The sequence below is a fragment of the Serinus canaria genome, chromosome 1 (assembly GCF_022539315.1).
Source record: "Serinus canaria isolate serCan28SL12 chromosome 1, serCan2020, whole genome shotgun sequence".
NCBI classification, from domain to species: Eukaryota; Metazoa; Chordata; class Aves; order Passeriformes; family Fringillidae; genus Serinus; species Serinus canaria.
In genome coordinates this window covers 19660793-19682130 of record NC_066313.1, presented here as the reverse complement: position 1 = coordinate 19682130, position 21338 = coordinate 19660793, and the positions used below count along the sequence as shown (strand labels likewise).

General features: G+C 41.4%; 1 protein-coding gene across 1 annotated transcript; it reads right to left on the bottom strand.

The window, feature by feature from the left end:
* Nucleotides 1-1671: 1671 nt before the first annotated feature.
* PLCXD2 (phosphatidylinositol specific phospholipase C X domain containing 2) lies at nucleotides 1672-21025 on the bottom strand. The gene is made up of 4 exons (XM_009095473.4): nucleotides 20833-21025; nucleotides 6650-7110; nucleotides 5015-5256; nucleotides 1672-2522 (listed from the first exon to the last, which is right to left on the bottom strand). Exons 1-4 carry the CDS (start codon nucleotides 20948-20950, stop codon nucleotides 2366-2368), a joined length of 978 nt encoding a protein of 325 aa, XP_009093721.2. The 5' UTR covers nucleotides 20951-21025; the 3' UTR covers nucleotides 1672-2365.
* Between the last annotated feature and the right edge of the window lie 313 nt (nucleotides 21026-21338).

The following is a 21338-nucleotide window of genomic DNA, read 5'->3' as shown; positions in this document are numbered from 1 at the left end:
ATATATGTGTGTATATATATATATATATAGTACAAAACATATTAAGAGTCAAATACAAACATCATACTCACTTCACCTGGCTTTGTCTTCTGGTTCTGCAGGGGAACCTTGCAAAGGTATTATTTCTGCCTCACTGGCATTCAAGCCAAGTTAGAGAATCACAGAATATTCTGTGTTGGAAGCAACCCATAAGGGTCATGAATCTAGTTCTTAAACAAATGGCCCATACAGAGAGCAAACCCACAGCCTTGGTGCTAACACCCAACTGAGCTCAGAGCACCAAGACAATTTGCACAAGAAAACCAAGAACAAATCCACATGGAGTTTCAGTTGGGGCCATGAGTAAAGGAATAGTAAAGTAAACATAAAATTCAGCTAAGGAAAATCCAGGTATTTTAAATAAACTTGCAGACTGAACAGAACTGTTCAAAACAGGTTCTGATGGTTTCATCAACAAGAAAAAAAACTACCAAACCTAATAAAAACCCTTCTGCTATGGTTTTAAAAGGAAGTATTAAACTAGAAATTTGAATATAGTTCCCAAACCCTGATTTTTATGACTTGTCCCCCATCACAGAGACACAAGTGGAAAGGAGACTGAGTGACAAGCATTTCCCCTACCCCAACTCCCTCTGAGAAACGATTCAGTTAAAAAATTCAAGGAACTCTAATGAAAGCCATGCAAACAACAGATAAATCCGATTACAGTCTGCTCTGAACTCGGCCAAGGTTCATGTGGAAGGTTTGCAAACCTTTACATTTCTCCTGAGTTGTGACAAGCAAACAAAAAAGGCTGGGATTTTTCACAGCTGTCAGACCATGATGGCAGACAGAGGATAAAACAATGAAAGCAATAATAAATCTGGAGATTAATTTTTCCTTTGAATTAAATATGTATATAGACAATCCATTCTATAATAAATAAGCTTAGAGATAAATAGAAATTCATAATCAGTGAATAATTAGTGCACCAACAGTTTCTTCAGGAAGATGATTGAGCAGAGAAGTATCTGCTAATCAGTCCCTTTTGTGCTTTTTAAAAAAATAACAAATCAGACCATAGGATACTACCAGCTAGTAAATTAAGTGCTGATAGGAACCAATATATGATTGCATTGGCCCAAACATACACGGTCACACTTCATTGTGAACCAGCACAAAAATAAGCATGACTGAAGAAAGCAGTACGAACACCCACCTGTGCTTGTGTGATTATTGCTTACTCTGTCACAAGCAGGTGAAGGCTGGAGAAATTTCTCCCTTAATAGGTGTGGCTCTCTATTGAAAAGCACAGTGTTCAGGTCTGACTGCAGAATTCACTGTCCCATCACAAATCAGCGATCCAATATTTGGGCTTTGAACAGTCCATGTCAGCTCCAGCTCTCTGAATATCAAACAAGTCCCCACTTGGCCCACGTCCTTCCAGAGAAGGGCTGCCTGAGTGACAGACTTTCCCCAAAAGAAAATTTGATGGATTAAAAAACCCAAAGTGACCAAGAGGTAAAAGAGAAAGATTATGCTGTAGTTTCCTAAACATCCCAGTAATTCAAGAAAATGAATGTTTCTTATATGTCACAGGAAACGGGAATTCAGACTTGAGTCATAATCCTCAAAATCTGGAGACTGAAATATTCTCCAAATTAATGCCAAAAGAACTATACTTAAGCACGGTTGCAACTAATTTATTGAAAATTTATTTAGTTTAATAAAGTAAAATAAAGAGGTCAAGAAGAAAGATTGCACCAAGCCTTCACTTCTCAGGTCCAAAGGACAGTTTGGATATTTAACACAGTGTTAACAGCTTTCTCCTGAACAACAGCAGTGTTGTCTCTTCAAGTAAGTCAGAGGTAGTGTCTAAAACAGCATATGAATGAACAGAGCAGCAGCCTCCAGCTGAGCCCAGCTATGCCAGAGGTGGCCCAGGAACAATGCCACCCAGCCAACCTGGTCACACTGCCATGGGATCAGCAGTGATCCCTGGAGTGACCCCTGGCCTGCCTGGGAAGCAGGCAGGATGCACTCACACAGGCGCTGGGAGTATGGTCACCAAGGAGATGCATGTCACAATAGGGTACCTCTGCTTCAGAGGCCAGCAGCCCCTGTCAGCAGCAGATGTGTGCACAGTTCAGCCAAACAGAGCACGCACACACATACAGACACAGCAACACACACACAACACTCGGCTGACTCAGGTCCACACGACTCCAGGAGAAGCGACCTGGCTGTATGTGATGTTTAACCACGTTTCCTCTAGGAAACTTTTTCATAAAGAGAGATTACAATAGGTTTCACTAGACAAGTAAAACATTAAGCATAGTTCAAAGATGTCCACTAAAAAGCACATGTGGAACACAGCAATCAGGATTTAAGTTGCAGATTCATCCTCTTCCAAAAGGAGGTCGTTCAATGCAATAACTGTAGCAGCAAAATCAACCAGCTCCACAAAGTCTGATGTAATTATGTTAACACCCATAACACCAGGCTTCTGTGCTTTCACCCAATTCAAAATCATGGGCAGGTTCCTAAAGAAATTGAAATAAAGAAAATTAAGCACTTTAAAAGAGGTACTTTCCTATACATATTCCCCTCATTTCAAACACAACATGCTGTTTACAAAATATATTATCTCATATTTGTGATCAGGGCTGTCACTGTAATGTAATTGGCTGATGAGTGCTTAACACAGTATATGGTCATTAGCTATCAAAAAGACATATTGGTCAGTCATCAATCCCAAGTAGCAGGCATACAAAACCCCTCTATATTCACTAGGTAGTCTGTGCTTCAGGATTTAACACTGCATTGCAGTTTTCTCCACTGTGGTTTGTTTGCACCCAAGCACAAGTTAAGTCAAAAGCTCAATCTCACAGTGGACCAGTGTAACACAAAGCAAGGCCATACTTGGCCCAAGATGCTCCCTTGCCCTCCTCTGCCTCAGGGCAGGCAGGATAAAACTTGTTGGAGGCAGCAACACTGCATTTCTCCCAAACTCCCTCCAGACTCACTCAAAACAATGGGGTCAGGGAAACCAAACCTAGAATGAAGCTGTCAGCTCCATAGGGGTTGAACATCCTGCTATACACCACTACAACTGGATAAAGGAGAGGTGTGTCAGGAACTGAGTTAAACAGAGTTAGAAATTCTACTATGAGGAGAAATTTCAAATATTTATTGGATAACAGTGCAAGTCAGGTGTCTGCACCAGCTTTCTTGCATTCTAACATGAAATACCATGCTTTTCAGCAGTTAGACACAAATGGCTAAATATGTTAGCATTATTTAGATTAGTGCTGTAATATGTCTACATTATTTGAGAAGATGGTAGGCTAGCAAATTAGCTAACAGGATGATGAAGAGAAAAAAGCAAACCCAAAAAGCTTAAAACCACTTCACTCCTGCTGAATAAGGACAATTAAAAAAACTTATCAAGAACTATGAGTGAAGGCATAACTACTGTCAAGGGACACACCAGACTTCAGCCAGCTAAGTGTGACTTGTTGCAAGTCTACTTTAGCCAGAGCTGAGAACATTATTTAAATATTCAAATCCAGGGCAGAATTTCCATACAGAAAGCAGGCATCTACATAAAACTGCAAGGACAGATTTGCATAACAGCTAGCTTGTGCAAATGCACACAAGTAATCACGCTTATGCAAACAGCAGCACCTATCTGCAACTTTCGGTTTAGTTGCAAACAAGTGGTAAGGATGAGGGAAACGGTCAGACTGAAGGCAGGCTTCCTGCTAACAGTGGCTTAGAGAACAGATCTAAAGAGGCCTTCGAAACAGAGTTGGTCGCCCATTCCACAAATGCAACGATCGTTTGGTAATTTGGCCAGGAATTCCGCCCGGCCTTGGAGCGGAAGCCCCGCAGGGTCCGGCGCTCGCGGGCCCCAGCGCCACCTGGTGCCGAGCGCGGCCGGCAAAGCCGCAGCCGCCGCGGCCCCGACACAAACCCAACGGCAGCGGAGTTAACCGGGCTTGGGCCGGACTAACGCCTCTAAACACGAACAGGACTGAAAACGCCAAGATTTATCCCTAACCTGTGATTTTCTTATTTACAGAATGACTGAGTGGCCTAGGTTGGAAAGGACCTTAAATATCATTACATTCCAACAGCCCTTGCCTTTTGCAGGGGCGCCTTCCACTAGACCAGGTTGCTCAGAGCTCAACCCAAAGTAGCCTTGAACACTTCCAGGGAATGGGGCCTGGAATGGGGCATCCACAAATTCTCTAGGCAACCTCAAGCAGGGCCTCACCACCCTCACAGTAAAGATTTCTTGCTAATATCCAAGAGGACTTTTCCAGTTCTGGTAATTTTTAGCAAACTGGCTACAAGGTGGTAATTCCATAAAACAAATCATATGAAACTATCCTGGTCATGCTGTTAATACAATTAAAAATCACTGGCACTCTGTGCTAATCAAAGCAAAACCCTCTTACAGTGACCTTACTCATAGGAAAATTAACTGTATAATGGTCAGTGGTATTAAAAAAAGTCAAATGGTGAATCTAATTTTCGGAAAACCTCCCCCCAGCCCCTTTAAAATACAAGGTAAAATACTGCCCTAAGTCATACATCTCTGGCTGTTACTGAAATTACTGAGATATTTGTATGGACAAATGTAAAACTACATGCAGAAATCAGCAATTTTCCTCTGTGGCACAAGCTTTTTCTACCCCCACCTCCCCCTTAAATCCAACTTCAGCCAGTTTGAAATGAATTACTGGTTTGAAGCCACACATCCATCCTACATTTTACAAAATCATATCACATTCCAAAAGTTGCAATTATCAGGAGGCACATATATACCCTGTTCCTTTATTATTTGCACTAAGTCTTTATTTTCAATGATTGCAAATATCTCTCATGAACAACAGTACTGAGGAAAGTGGCATGCTGAAAGCAAAGCAAACATCTAAGCAAACATCTCCTAGATTCTTTCTTGCTCAGTGCCTCTTTCAACACAAGACATGTTAAGTAAAGAACTGAGACAATCAAGACGAGTCCTTACCTACGAACAAGTGTGTTCTTCAGACCACGAATCAGATGACATGCAATCGTTTTCACTCTAGGTGTGAGAATTGCTTGAGATACATGGAAAGTCCCATAACGACTTCGTTCCCCAAGTGTGGTCTCCAGGAACTGCAGGAGTTTGTGCACATTAGTTGTATTAGCCCATGGTGCTGGCATTTTATTACCTGGCCACAGGAAGGGATATTCCTGATACAAAGGGTGGTGGTAAAATATAAGAACCTAAGAGAACAACAACAACAAAAAAAAAAAAAAAAAAAAAAAAAACCAAAAAAAAACCAAAAAAAAAACAAACCCAAACCAAGTCACAATCACTATATTTTTATTTGAACAGGCTGCTGCATTAGTTTATATTCATACAGTACTGTTGCACCTAGCATAGCAGTGAAGAGGACCAAGCAAAAAAGTTGCTCTTGAGTCATGAGTGTCAGTATATTTGTTGCACTACTGCCAAAGGAGATGGAGATAATTTTATTCAGCTTTGAGGACATGATTGCTTATGGGTCATCAGTTTAAAATCACAGAATCACAGAATTTCTAGGTTGGAAGAGACCTTTAAGATCATCAAGTCCAACACACGCTCCAACACCTCAACTAGAACAGGGCACCAAGTGCCACATCCAGTCTTTTTTTAAACAAAGTTGCCTCTGTCATTTAAAGAGCTCAGCTTAAAAGCATTGCAACTTCTTAATGCCAGAAAATACTATATCTGTACTTGAAGGTAAGGATTTTAGCAGCCTTGCCATCTTCTGAATACCTCCTTCTAAGAGAGCAAAATACTATATCTGTACTTGAAGGTAAGGATTTTAGCAGCCTTGCCATCTTCTGAGTACCTCCTTCTAAGAGAGCAAAGTGTGCTGAGCTGATTGGCACATGACTGACATACTGGCATCGTGCTCAAACTTGCTGCATGAGAAACCAAAGCCAGTCCTGCTGTCAGCAAAACCATCAAATCCAAAGTTAATATTTTTACCTTGTAAGGTGCTTCTCTACAGCACAAAGAGGCAATGTTTTTTACAAACACCCACATTTACACAAGCCTAACATTGACAGCACCAATTCAGAACAATTCCTCAAAATCTCATTTCCAGTTCAATAATTATGTGCTGCTGCTGAAGCCCTTTTCTGTTCTCAGTTTTTGTGTACCTATGGGAGCAGCTACCACAGAGAAGAGGCATTAACCTCACCTCTGCAGATCTGGATGGCTGCAAAGGAGGTAAGAAATTCTGTCCATACCTTAGTCATGCTAAAGCTGGTATGCTTCACACTGGCTAGAAAGACAACAGTTAATAAAATCCTCACAAGCCTGCATTACGTGCCCTTCCAGAAGAGAAAACCCTTTGTAAGGAGCACAAGGCTTCAAGGACACTATAGTTTAATTATTTAACAAATGTGCTTGGGAGCAGGACAGACTGAGCACACCATAGATGAGGGGATACACAGCTGCATGTAAATGGAGGAAAGCAAGCACACTGCATAGAGGAGGCCCTAGTGGGCTTGAGCTTGACCATCAGAAACATCCTTGGTCCAATATCTGTGAGTGGGAGCTACACTTAGCTTGTCTCTAAAATCTTAACATTTTGGGTTTGAAAAATGTCAAACATCCTTTCCCTACCTGGTGTTTCTTCTCCCACATGTACAGTAACGTCACATATTCTACACATTCAACACAACAAAGTTTAGATTCAAATGCTGAGTGGATCCTGTTGATCAAGAAGTGGTGATGGCTGTCATCCATGGCATAAAAATGATTGAAATCCAAGAAGATTACTTCCTTGGGGTGCTGCTCAAGAAAACTATTAATTTCCTTCAGCCCATCCCATACTTTGATGCCAAACAAGCCATGTATGAAGTAAATCTCTTGTTCTATTTCCCCAGGTTTGGAAGATACACGAAGATCAAAGTAGCGGATCCCGCCTTCCAACTGCTCTTTGAAAGTCAAATTTTGAGTCACTGACCATTTCTTCATGATCTTTCTAACCAAGGAAATTCTGGCCAAACGTTTGATGGCTGTTGCTTGGTCTGGTCCCACTGGAGATTTCTCATCGACCCAGTAGCTGAAAGAATCATGTGATCCTAGAAAAAAAGACAAGAAAAATTAATTTTAGAAAAAGTGACTATCCCATAACACATGTATTCATGTGACCTGAAAACTGAACAAAGTCCTACATGTGTGACCGGGGTGCAGAAGCATTATGCTCATGTGTGAGTCTTTCAGACTATCCTTACTTTTCCCTGACAGTATAACAAGAGTTAAGCATAAGGTCCTCAGTTTGAACTGCTTTCTTTCAGGAGCTCCCAATTTCAATGCTCTCTGAACACCACAAAACAAACACTTGTGGTAAAGGTAAACCTCCTTCTAACCTCTTTCATTCCTTCTTTCACAAACTACAAATCCTCCCCCAAAGTTTTCCCAGAGCCTGGTACATAACTGATCTAGGATGAGACTCCAGAATAATTTTAAAAATCTGAGACTTAATTTCCACCTGGTATATGCAACCACAACCTTGCACACCAAACATCTTGGAACAGGTATCTTTATTCATGTTGTAAATGATCAGATCGGTAGCCAAGTTTATAAAAAAATTTATAAAAATTAGATCGACAACAAAAATAGAATTGCGGAAAAAACCACCACAGCTAAGACAGCATCAACCCCGGGAGTCGGTGCTGGGTGAACCCTGGAATCATCTGACAGAGTGTCAGCATCTCCGATGGGGTTCACCCTGATTGCTTCTCGCAGCCGGCATATATACCATTTATTCTGTCTGAGGCAGAAATGATAGCAAACTACTCTATGTCCCTTCATATGTATAACTGGGACTATACAGATTCAAACATATACAAAAGTAAGTCCAGAAATCCAAATGGCTCGTCTGAGCTTGCTTTTGGGGTAGCTTTCTTTCACATGCAATAGGGATGTCAGTGATTTCGATGCAAGGCTCTCGCGAGTGTCTGGCATTCCTGGGAAATTGGTGCTTATTGCCCAGGAAGGTCCCATTCATACAATGGACTCCATGGGAATGATGTCCCAGAAATACTTGCATAGACTTTGCTCCTGGCCAGAGCAGCAGACAACCTGATTTTATCCGGATGATGTCCAAGAACTGTTTGAATAGAAAAGAACTCTGCCTTTGGCTTATGATGGTCAGAAGCAGATGTTGGATCTTTATAATATTTTATACACCTACATAGCATGAATTATCTATATTATATACTACATTCACATAATGGACTGAGGGATCTGCACCTGCACATGCCTTACCAGCACATCTCACTTTAGCCCAAGATGGCAGATAAATGATTAGTAGTTTGAACAGTGGGCAATGACTGGCTGGACTTAGCGGTGGAACAATTGAACACACCACCAGTTACAGTGTGGATGCGTACCAAGCTCATGTTAAACAAATTCATGAACATGTCTTTTACATGGCATGCTTTCAAGTGACCAAAGACACGGTGAACAGAAAATTCATCAAAAAAGTACAACCAGCAATCAAAATCACCAGTCCCAACCAAAATAATGCATATCCAAAAAAGCTCCTATGACACAAACTGTACCATTCCAGAGAAACTGCATGTCCAATATAAAATTTTTGCTTATTAGGAAAACCACCAATTGAAAATTCAGTAGTAAATGGGGAAAAAAACCTGAGAAGAAACAAAGCTCCAAAAAAACCATTTCAGAGTGAATGAAATATCCCTACCTTAGCCAAGTCAGTAACAGAACAAAGAGTGAAAAGGCAGTGTATCTTGGTCTGTGCTGTACCAGAACAGCATAAAGCAAAGACTAGCAGAATATGATCCACCACAGACTGGGGTTTACCAAGAATTTGTGATCATTTGCACCAGGTACCAGCAATCTAGCCAAGAAGCTGTAGCTTCTCCAGGCTCACCTTCCCTGTGCATCTCCAGCCAACAAAAACACTATTAGGAGCTCTAACAGCCCTTTGTTTTCAGGACAGGAGACTGGCCCATTAAGCCAAACCCCACCTTCTATCTGTGGTGAAGTGTAGAGAAAGCATCTTCACCCAAGGAGCTCATTTTCCAGCTGCCCCAGGGTACAGTGACCCAGCACCTGGGTTTTACATTCCTGCATGCTTGTCCCTGCTTCTAGGACTATGCTTTTCTCGCATTTCCTCCCTTACCTCAGTCGGCAACTCTTTGAAATCCCTATCTGCCACATTCAATCTCAAAATAACATTTTATCCAAACCTTTTATTTGTGTACCAGTGCTCACTTGAACACTAATGCATTTTTTGTGATGCAAGATCAGAGCTACGAACAAGATTATGATCTTAACTGGATTATCTTGTTGGCATTTTCAATACAGATGAAGGAACAGACTGTGCATAAACTAAACATCACTTCTCAACAACCTTAAGTGCACTCTGTTTCCATGGATTTCAACTAGTTCAAAACCAGTGAACAGGTAGTGTGAAGATTAGTTTTTAAGCTTTACAAATGAACACTAAAACTAATTCTGACAATTCTCCATGAATTCTTCACAGCATTTGTATAAGTGGGTCTCTGCTATGGCTTGCCATTCAGTCTTCTAGACAAAAGTGAGAAGTGCCAAAGATGCCATCTTAAGCAATTTTTTAGTACCTGTCCCAGTAAACTGCGTCCCAAGGTGGCTGTCAGTTATGGAGCAACACCTAGATTTTTTTTTTTCCCCAATCTCCAAACATGCAACCTCAAACAAAATCCAGGAGCAAACATCTAGTGAAGACATTTCAGAAGCCATATGATGCTTCAAAATGTAGTTTACAGGTATTTGAGTTTCATCTACCTCCCTGTACAGCAGAATGAGTCATTCAAGCTTCTACAATATTTGGAAAGTAGACTTTAATCACAAGGGGCTTGCCCTCTGCCTTGGAATAAGTAGCTCTGCATGAAGAAATCTTTCATTTGGTTGTGGTTTTTTGTTCGGTTTTTTCCTAGTTCTTAATTCTATCGATTTTTAATTTTTCTTCTGTTTAGGTCACTGCATAAGACAGTTTAATATTGTAGAATAATGACATAAGAAATATTTTCATATTAACTAAGAGTGCAGCATCCTTGAACCTATAGGAATCACTCGCACCATTATGCTCCTTCAGACTGATAATAAATCTGACTTAAAAAGGAATGAGAATTTTATCTTGCCACTAATACATTGTTGTCACCTCAGAGTTGGCCAAGTAAATCTAAACCAAAAAACAACTCATTTTCCTTATTCTGATAATTCACTTTGCAGCTACAAAAGTCTTTCGTTTTCAGTTTGACACTTACAAGGCACTTTTAAGGATACAAAGAACAAATTTGCTTCCCGCACTATCACAAACCAAATTCTATTTATAGCCTAGCACTAGAAAGCAGTATCAAAAAAGAAAAATAAATCCACAAAAAACCCAAACAAGTCACCACATTGCAACTTTTCCAACACGTACTTTAAAAACTGCACTCCTTAACAGGAAACCGAACTATGTGTGACATGCTTCTAAAGTTAGCAAAGATCCTATTAACTCCTGCCCCATGGCTCTGCTAAAAGTTTAGGAAATGGAGCTTTCCTCCATCAAAGTAAAGACGTATACCTAGATATAACCAAGCAGAACATTAGTTGCATTTGCAAAACATATCCTCTTTTTCACTGCTGGTAGCACATCAACTTCTAGGAGGGCAGGGGAGCATCACCAATTCTGTTGATCATTCCATGATCAACACTGAGGCTGGAAAGACAGCAGAAGTTCAGTTGGGTCTTCAGTGATCATTTTAAAAGGCCAGTCACCAATATCTAGGCCAAACTTGGACCCACAATGTTTTGACTCTGGTCAAAAAACTGAAAGCCTGCAGCAACAGCACTGGATCCTTGTGGGTCTTCACCTTGCTGTTACCCCACAGCCCCACATCATCCACCAGGCCCTTCTTTAAGATATACTACCAGCTCAGGCACTGGCCTTTTAATCTAGCTTAGCTGTTAAGTACATGCTAAACTGATTGCATCATGATGTCAAAATAATCCCTGCTCTCCTTTGCTCTATCCCTAAACTCATAAAGTCTTGCCATTCTGTTGCTATGGTAGGAGCCAAGCTGCTTGCTGATACATGTGATACAGCATGATTTCTTCTTTGAAAAAGCATAACCTAAACCAACCCAAATGGGTAAAACTTCAAAGGCATAGGGCAGAGCCTACATGGCAAGAATGGAGCAGGTCAGCCCCATTTTGTCAGGAGTTCAGTGTAAGAGCTTGCTAAGCAGATTCGCAATTAATGTCTAACACAAGGACATGTGAAAGTGCTTGGATACTGCCAAACAACAGCAGCAAGACTGGCAAGTCCTGGACAGAGCAAGAACCACAAAACTCTCACAGCAACACACACTGTAAAGTCTTTTCCCTGTGTAAAAAATCCCTCACCATCTGTTGTTCCCCACCACACAAATAATGTGCATTGCCACAAATTATGCTGGATACTTTTCTTGGGGAAAAAAGCAACCTCAAGAATTATTAAAGCAAGACATTTCACATGATAATTACCAAGTTAAATATAAATAACATCCTATTCCTATAGTAAAGCTATTCCTTAAACCTATTGATTGTTAGACAAAGCAACTAACAAAACTAGGTATTTATAACCTCCACCTCACCTACTGAGAAGTCAAAAGGCAGAGATGAGCTAAGAAAATTTATCTTCATTGTCCTTTGGTAAGGAGAGGCTAGAAGTCCAGCCTGAACTACCTCAAAAACATGTTCCTGCACATGTAGGACATGGAAACACTGTACACAAGACTGGATTAGCATTCAGATAGCAAACCTTACTGAGCTGCTCTAGTGACATAGCATCAGACTGGTGCTCAGCCCTTCCCAAAAACGAGTTAGGCACAGGCAATACAGTGAAGAGATCACGATTGCCAATTGCTTCCAATTGGGTAAAGATGTGCAGCACGAGGCAGCAAGCATTAAGTTTAATCATGAAAGAGACTGCACAAAGACAAAAATTAGGGGACTACTAATCAGCTGGCAGCTTTATTTCTGTTTCATTTCTTTTATCTGATAAAGACTGGCAGCTTCAAGGAAAGAAGTCACATGCCCTCAAGTGCCCAGATATTTAACTACCAAAATCTGTGTTATAGTTAGAATACTATATAGATGTCTTCCAGATGCCAGACTTAAAATAATGGACAGATCTCTTAATTTTATCCCAGTAATTGCAACTGTGGATTAAATTTCATTCATCTCTTGAAACCTTTTTTTTTTCTGCTTATACTAATTCCTCAAGTTAATTTTATGTTAAACAGCTCACTTTTCAATTCAATTGTAAGTTAGATTGTATTTCACAGTTCAGGATGACTTCTTGTTGAAGCCCTTGTGCTGATTGTTAGACAGCAGCCTTTTATCATCACATATGCAGTAAAATCTAACTTCCCAGTGTGTCGATTTACTCACAGATAGTCAAAGTAAGCCATGGTGGAGCTGAAACAAATGACACTGATCAACAGAATGTTATCAAGTCTCCAATGTCAACAAATACCAGCTATAGCTGTTCACTCTCATGACCAGTGACAGGACTCAGGAAACAGCATAAAGCTGAGTTGGGAGGCTTACATTGGATCTTGGGAAAACATTCTTCATATGGCAGCTGAACACTGGAATAGTGAAGTGGTCATAGCACCAAGCCTCTCCAAGTTCAAGCAGTGTTTGGACAATGCTCTCAGGCACAGGGTGTGACTCTTGGGGGTGTCCTGTGCAGGGCCAGCAGTTGGACTTGATGATCCTGTAAGACCCGTCCAACTCAGCATATTCTATGATTCTGTACCATTTGGTAACATCTTTTGTTTCCACATAATACTTCCTGCAAATACTGCAAAGGGACAGAGATTAGCATCATGTCACCAACCCCTTGCAAATTTACCTTCGTGGAATATTAAAAATATTATTATACAGCATGTAAAATGCAGAGATCTTCCAACATAGAACATTACCTGTGCACTGCCAGTCACTCGAAAACAAGACAAAAACTCATGGGGTTTTTTGGATACAAGTCTCAGCACACTGCAAGCCTCCCTGGTTCAAAGGCTGTGGACTAGTCAGAAGCAGCAGACCAAGACACTTTCTGCAAATATCTGGCCAACAAAGAAGCAATAAATGAAAGTACAAGGGCAAGCAAGTGTGCTGTGAGTAAGTTTAAATAGATCTGAATAAGTTGGACTGATCTTTACATTAAAGAATACTAACAGGATGAAAATTGCAAGAAACAAATGTTTAACATAGCATGAAGCTAAGAAGCAAGGTCAAAAAAACATACCCATCCCTTTAAAAACATTACAGGGTCACTTATGACCAAAGAATCAACCGAGCTGTAGTGACGATGAACTTAGTACAAGCTTTGCTTACCAGACTAAGTACATTCCCCACACATTACAAACCACTGCACATGACACAGCACAGCAGGCATTCCCAGCCAAGATGGGCAGAAGAACAATAACCAAGTTCCAAAAACACAGGATCTAAGTGCTAGCAAGTCAAGGCTATCCCACTGATGTTCTTTTAAACCAGATCTCCTGTGTGTGCCAAAACTGAGGGAAAAACAGGATAAGCAAAGTACCTCTCAAAGTCTAGAAGTCCTCAGGATTCAGGTCATTAACAATCCAGATTTTCTTATTAGAAGATTAACATCTTAAAAGTTCATCACTAATGAAAAGCAAGTAGTTCATACTAACTTGTCCAGAAAAAGGAGATGAGGCAGAAATAAGAAACACCCTATTGATAATCAATCTAAACACCCTATTGATAATCAATCTAAAATTACAGAGATGAGTATATTTTAAGAAACCTACAAGAATCCTTTAGATAGTCTTAATGCAGTCCCATTAAGAAAGACAAATCCTAGTACAGACCAAATCCTCTTAGGAAAACTCCCTCTCTCTATTCAAGAACTACCCTGATTTCCCCCACTGCCCCTTTCAGGCAGTGCAATGGGATGCAAGAGCTTAAAGACAACCTAAAACTGTCAAGAAAGACACAAGCATATCTCTACCATTTCAAAGCCTGACTGGATCCTCACGCTCAAAAAGGAAAAAAAACCTTCAGCTTAGAGTCCTCTTTTGTGACCACTCAGAACTGAGTGGACCAAGGGTTCATTCTCTTCTGAGAAAGTTATAGAGAAATTTTTATTTCATGGTACTTTCCCCTCTTTTAGCATCTTTGCTGGAAAAGCAGGCAAACAAACTTTCACAACATGGAAGGAGAGCAACAACCATCTATATCAACATTATGATGAGTTTTCTCCATTGGAAGTAAAACTTTGGCATGTTCTGCACTCTTTTACCATTTACATCTCTCCTTGGAGATCAGTGAACAGTCAAGTTGAAGACACTTGACCATACTCATTTACCAGACACACTTAAGTCCGTCTCTAAGATACAGATTTTAATAAGTCACATGAATAAATTTTTTCCAGAAAAAAAAACAAATTAAGTAGGACCTTTGTATACTGTCTGAAGAAAATTTTGTGGTATTTCAAGAGTAATTTGGTTTTGGCTGAACACATGACAGAAGTTCTTTAAAAAGAGAAGCCTTAAGACTGGCTTTTCAGGGGAGCTCCTGCACAGACCTAGTGTCTGCCAGAGCAGTTCCTCACAGAGGGACATACAGAAAGAATACTTTGTTACTTAAGAACAGTGGAACAACTTCCATCAAATGTTCTCACCAGTATAACAGTCCGAATAGTTTAATAGCCTCTCTACAAATATTTGAGTTGCTGTTACAATCAAACAGCCTAACAAGGTAATAAAATAACTTGTCTTTTCAGAAAATTCTGCATTTACAAATCATACTCCACATCATTATACTTATGCAGATACTTTCGTCTAGTGGTTACCACTTGATTCATTGGTAGATACAAACTAAATTGAGAGGGAAAATAAAGCTTGGTGAAGCAGAACATAAATCTTATATTTCTTCCCTTTGAGCTTCAACCCAACAGACAGACAGTTCAGATGATTCAATGATCCTTTTAATGAGAACTCCATTAAAAGGATCATTGGAATACTGTTTGGGAAGAGGATGCAGCCTCAAGGTCACCGCCACTCCTCTCAGCATGCATGTCCACAGCTCACACCAGCCCATGAACAAATGAACAAGAAAATCATAGCATTAGCAAGTTCAGCAGGTCACCCAAGGTCAGGCAGACAAAGAGAAAAAACACCCGATCCAGTCAGAGCCTAGTGCCAGCTCTCAAACTGGACAGTGCTTGCTGCTGCTTCTTTTCAGAACCATTTTGGCTCTGCTTAGCCAACTCCAAGTCAAGCAGCTCACGGGGCTTTTAGGGAACACCACACTGTCAGGACAGCAGAGTTGGCCAGTTGGTGGATGGGAAGATGGCATCTTGTACAGAAGATGCTCAGGGCCCTAGCACCTCCAAGTGTGGGAACATGGCACATGAGGACAGTCACACTACTGCACCAAGTCAGTCACTTGCAGCAGGTTATCAACTCAGGACACACTTCTCCATGCCTTCATCCCCCCTTTAAGCTGAACCATGGGCTTGGCCAGCAGAGCAGCTCCTTGTTAAGACTGCCTACCAGCTGTATTTGTAAAGCTTTGTTTTCCAGAGCTGATGATTTCATAGTACTTTGATCATTTAAATCAAAATCAGGAAGCTTCTTACTGATGCGCTTGGGATGAACTTCTCAGGGAAGGGCAGAAACAGTGGCACACTGTACTGTGAAAAGTTTTGGGCTAGTCACACTGACACGGTCATGAACAAAATATGGAAAGTTACATTACAAGCTGGCTAGAAAGTCAAGAGTGTGTGCATCATTGGGGAGAATTAGGCAGCTTGACTATGCTATAGTTTGGAGCAGCAAAGTTTTACTATTTCAGAAGATCAAGGACACATCTCTCCTTGGGGATCAGCAAACAGTCAAGCTGAAGACACTTTACCAACTGTTCTGAGTCTCCAATATGGTTTTGTTCTGGCCATATTCAGGTCAACATGATTTTCTCTGTTAAAAAAAAAGTTTCTGGAATGGTAAACCCCATTTTTTATCTGTCATCTCTGGCTACTGCAACCCAGCATCCCACAGGAAACTCCTCAGCCATTATCCAACCTGATGCTGACAGAAAGGGCTCCACATTTCAAATGCTCAGCATGACTTCAAAATGAGATTCTGGCCAGCCGTCCACATGCTTTCTGAGGAAGCAAGAACACACCAGCTGGGATCACTAGAAGATGACAGAAGAGGCCCTGTACACCACCAGAAGCACAGGTGGAGAGCTGTCCCAACTCTCCCTGGAAAGGCAGCCTGCCCAGCCTGCATGTTCCAGAGCAGCAGAGCACTGTGCTGCTGAGTGTGACATTTGGCTCTAGGTGTATCAGTGGTTGAAAAACTGACTTCTGGTGGCAATAGCTTAAATTAAAAAAAAAAAAAAAGTAATTTCAAATCAGCCTCAGATATACCAAGTTTGACCTACAACACAAACATCTTTACTTCAAAATTTTTAAAAAGAAATCTTACACCCTAGGAGAAAGCCACTGGTGTGAGGTTTGTTTTTTTTTTTTTTCCCAAAGCGCTAAAGTAAAACATTTAACTTTTCCCAGATTTTCCATCTTTTAGCTCTGTTCTTAGTTCAGATTGAAATTTAAAATTAATTTTTCCCTGACTAAGCTTAGTTTTTACTAATAACCTTTGTTTCAGCCAAACTATGTAAAAGGAAACAATCACTCATTTATTCTACAGCTATTCCACCTGTTGTTCTTTCCTGTCGACATCTGCAGCACCATGACACATCAGGTTAACCTCTTTACTCCCTCAGGACACCCACACAGTCCAGAATCCACCCTAGGGCTTGCCCAGCTCTGTGGGAAGCTGTTGTAAGCAGCTCTTCTGACAAGAACCACTTCTCAAAATAAAAAATCCCCTCTAAACTATCATCATCACAAAAACCTTCCCAGAAGGTTAGCCTAGGGAACACACTCATTTGTATTTGGAGGGGGAGAGAAGGAAAGGCAGGGGACAGAACTGACTTTTGATTATCTTTATGTATTAAAGAACACCCATAACTCTTCTGGGTGCTCCTATAAGCAGCAGTGAATCCCTACCTTAGCCATCATATGTTTTCTTCAGAAGACAAAGAAAGAAAATTAGCAGCATGGAAACACTCATGGCTAGCTATCCTGACCAGAAATGGGAACCAAGCAAGGGATACAGATTGATCCAAAACTCCAAGTATACCTGTTATATCCATATTTAAAGTTGGAATGGTCCAGACAGGATTAAGTAAATGTATTATTACCAAGACCCAAAGGAAAACAGAACTGCCTGCTCTTCTCCTCATGACATTCATCCAGCACCTTGGAGGCTGGACTAATGGAACACTTAAACACTGGCAGTGAACATCTGCTAGACTGCCTTGCTGTCTCAAACCAAAAGGCATGAGCTTATCATGACCTCGCACAGAGGAGATTGAGACAGAAAAAGTGTTCCACCTCTTCTAATACAAGTATTCATGCAAAAGTTTGATGAAACAGGAAAATGGTGCCATACCTTCAGATGCAGAGACTTCAGACTCTAGCACAAAGGTAATCAAGATACCTGCCTTTCTAAAAATTTCTGCAGCAGTTCAAATGAAACTGTACTAACTGGACATACCAGGGTGCTATCAACTTTTAGGATGTAAGTACAAGCAAGGAACAGTTAGGCTCTCCAGCTAATTCTTTAACTAGCTGATTTACTTTGAAAGCTGGTCAGTGAGAGCATTCCAGATTTTTGTGTTCCATTTCTACATGGAGAAATAAAAAAAGTAGCAGATGCAGATCAGAAAAAATTACCAAGGAAAATATAAATATCACAGTTGTGATTTCATAAAATTCTTTACTGTAAATCAGCTTGAGATTAAACCAGCACTATACAATACCCTGCCAAGGATCACGTCCACAATCAAAATGTTTAAGGGTTCATTTTTAAACCCACATCCAAAGAGGATTACTGGAAAATTAAGAGAAAACCCTCTAGACTTTCACACAAGGTCACCACTTGGTGGTTATTTCTGTTGACTATACTGCATGCTTGTGACATTGATGACACTTTAGTTACTTGATACTTGGCAATTTTTCATTGCAAAAGATCCCCCCTCTCATGACATTGCACAGAAAACCTCATCTCTTTTCCCTGCAAACGACTATATTGGTTTAGCATTTTGGCTAGAGTTTTTCCCAACAGAAGTAACAGAAAAACCCAAAGGTGGGAACTGATTACACGCAAGGGTCTTAACTCTTTCAATGTCTCTCTTCCTTTTGAGCTGAGTTAAATAATCATGTAAATAGCCCATTTACCTCATGAACACCTATCTTCAACACTATTTACTTACTACCACTTGGTTCTAAGGCCCGAGTAAAGAATGACCTTCTCTACCATCAAGTCAGGTGTTTCACACCATTATTTAACAACTCATGGAATCATAGAATAATGTAGCTTTAAAAGCACCACCAGAAGTCACAGCTACATTTTCTAGAGCCAGTGAAAACAAGCAGCTCTGAAGGCAAAAGGTTTGCAACAAATTAAGCAGGAGAACCCTATGAAGATCTCTTGGGCAATATACAAGGGAGTTACCCACCCACAGTAGTACATAATAAATTAAATCTAATAAGTTTCTTTTGTGTGTACACTCTCAATTAATTCACTTTAAGCAACCCCATGATACAATCATTTAGTTCTTAAAAAAAAAATTAAATGCTGCAATTCCTCAAAGTGCAAAAAGTATAAAACAACAACAGTTTCATGATTTTGAGTGCTGATTTTATTTCAAATTTTAAAAAGTTTTAAGGTTTCCACTCGTGGAGCTCTCTCTCTATTCCTATGTACAAAGGATGACAAGGAACTTGGTAGGGAAGCAAACAAACTCCCCATATCAAAACCAATTTAGTCCAGCATTCCAGGGGAGAAAACAAATGTATCTTCAGATGTACAAAAGCATGCCACTCCTGACATATGCACACACAGGTGTTAAAAACAGACAAAACTGCTTCGACCTTTCATCTCTCTTCTGAAGGTAACACTGGTCTCCATTGCTTTTCAGCATCTGCAAAGATTCCTCTACTGTATTCCACACTGCTAGGAACACCTGCACCCTGGCTCTCAAAAAGGTTTCACTGTCAAGCACAACACCAAAACCCCACTTAAGCAAAACAGTCACTGGACTAAAATAATAGTAATAAAAAAAATTACAAAAATCTACCCAAAATAACTTTTGCCTGCTTGCAGGTTGCATGAGGTATGTATACAGGAAAGTATATGGTGGGGAGATACACCAACCTTGATCACAAATAGACATGTACTGTAAGCTCTTAAAAAAAAGAAACAAAAAAACAAACATTGCCCGTTCTAAAAGGACCATGGCACTACTGAAACAACCACTCATTTACTTGGTTTCTCTGCTGCAACACTGGTTGCATGATGTTTTGAAGTGACAGCAGCATTGCCCCAATACAACCTAAATCATAACATTCTGCAGTTTCACAGTCTTTAAGTGGCTACAAGTTCATTTATGAGTTCACTAAAACAGAGAAGACTTTCTTTGCAAGAAGTTTCAAAGTCTGCTGGCATTAGAATTTTATGTGAACATTGAATTTACTTTCTGTCTCACTTCCCTGTTCAATAGAACATAAAAAGTGTTTTTGCTACGGTCAAGAGAGGAAAGAGCACCATTTTTGATTGAAACCTAGCATTTTAACTGTTCTGATTCAGGTAACACACCCGTCAGCACACAGGAGGTGCACAGCCCTTTCTCTACATGCTTCAAGGTCATTTGAGCATGTAGAGAAACGGCTAGGTTCTGACACAAAAAGTTACTCTGTTTTTCTAGGGAGGTATTTCTGAATGTCTGCTATATAGAATCAGAAAAAGACTGGAAAACACTGCTGAGATCACAGAGTCCAACCCAAGCCCTAACACCACCTTGCCAACTGAACTGTGGCACAACCACTCCTTGGGCAGTCCCATCCAATGTCTAATCACCTTTTCTGTGAAGAAACTCCTTCTAATACCCACTCCCCCGACACAACTTGAGACTGTATGTAAACTACAGCATACATATCCAAAGCACTAGCGACAAGCTAAAGCACTAAAATGAAAACCAAGCCTGTACCAGAGTGTAACATACAGCATCAGAAGGAGCTAAAGTCTTCCATACTGACGTTAGCAAGGAAGAGTATTTTTTGCCTTTTGGAGACAGAAAATCAGCCTAAGTAAGTTTCAGGTCATCTGTTGTTGTCATCATTTATAAGCTTATATCTGCAAACCAGGGTATAAAAGACATGACATATAATGGTCTGGGTTGGGAGGGAGCATGAAGATCACATAGTTCCAAGCCCTCTGACAACGAGCAGGAAGACTGCCCCCGAGAGTAGGTTACTCAGAGCCCCATCTCAGCAGACCTTCCATTTGATAAACCTCCACTTGCTGGGTCAACGCAGCCAAGCCATTCTCCTCACCCGACTTCAACTTTACTTAAAGCACCTGCAAACTCAGGTTTGTATCGGCTGATTGATTGATACTTAACTCAGGTTAAGTATCGGCTCAGGACGGCCGATAGCGGTCACAGCTACCCTTTCTGCAGGCAGTGAAAGCAGCAGGTCAATGGGTAGCGTCTCACAGCGGTATTTACAGAAGATTAAGCCCGCCATTCTCTGCCGCGATGGACAGGGCTCCTCTCAGTCCCAGCACTTTATTACGGGAGACGCGACGCCACAGCCAAGGCAACTCCCCCACCACAGCCCGGACACCCCCGGCCCCGCACACCACATCCCGCCGCCCTACCGGGGATGGCGAGGTTGGAGAGCGGCAGGGAGCGCAGTGCGGTCGGTAGCGAGCCCATCCAGTCAGCGTTGCCGTCGGCCATAGCCCCCACGGCGCGACCACAGCGGCTCCCCCCCATAACATGAGGGCGGCACGACCGGACCGGCGCCGCTGGCACAACATCGCCACCCGCCGCCCTTATGTAACCGGGGTGACGTCACGGAGTATGGCGGCTCACCATTGGCCACCGCCCCGCGCCCCGCCCCGGCCCCTGCCCCGGTGGGGTAGGTGAGCTGGGATTGAGGCATTCCTGGAACCCCGGTGCGTTGGGTTGGCTGCTGGCAACTGCAGGGCCCACCGCTCATTGCCCTGCTCCAGCAGGGACAGCTCAGGCCACACGGCGCAGAATGGCGTCCTGATGGGTCTGGTATGCCTCCAGTATGCCACCCTGTGCGTGCAGTCTGCTCTAGTGCCCGGTTACTGCACAGGAAGAAAGTTCTTCTGTTCAGCTGGAGCTTCCTAGGACT

Excerpts from the sequence above, each read along its gene's own strand:
- PLCXD2 (XM_009095473.4), bottom strand. The coding sequence starts at position 20,950 with ATGGGGGGGAGCCGCTGTGGTCGCGCCGTGGGGGCTATGGCCGACGGC. Across the intron at positions 7,111-20,832 it reads CTCCAACCTCGCCATCCCCG|GATCACATGATTCTTTCAGC; the intron begins GTAGGGCGGCGG and ends CTTTTTTTCTAG. Across the intron at positions 5,257-6,649 it reads TGTGGGAGAAGAAACACCAG|GTTCTTATATTTTACCACCA; the intron begins GTAGGGAAAGGA and ends TTGTTCTCTTAG.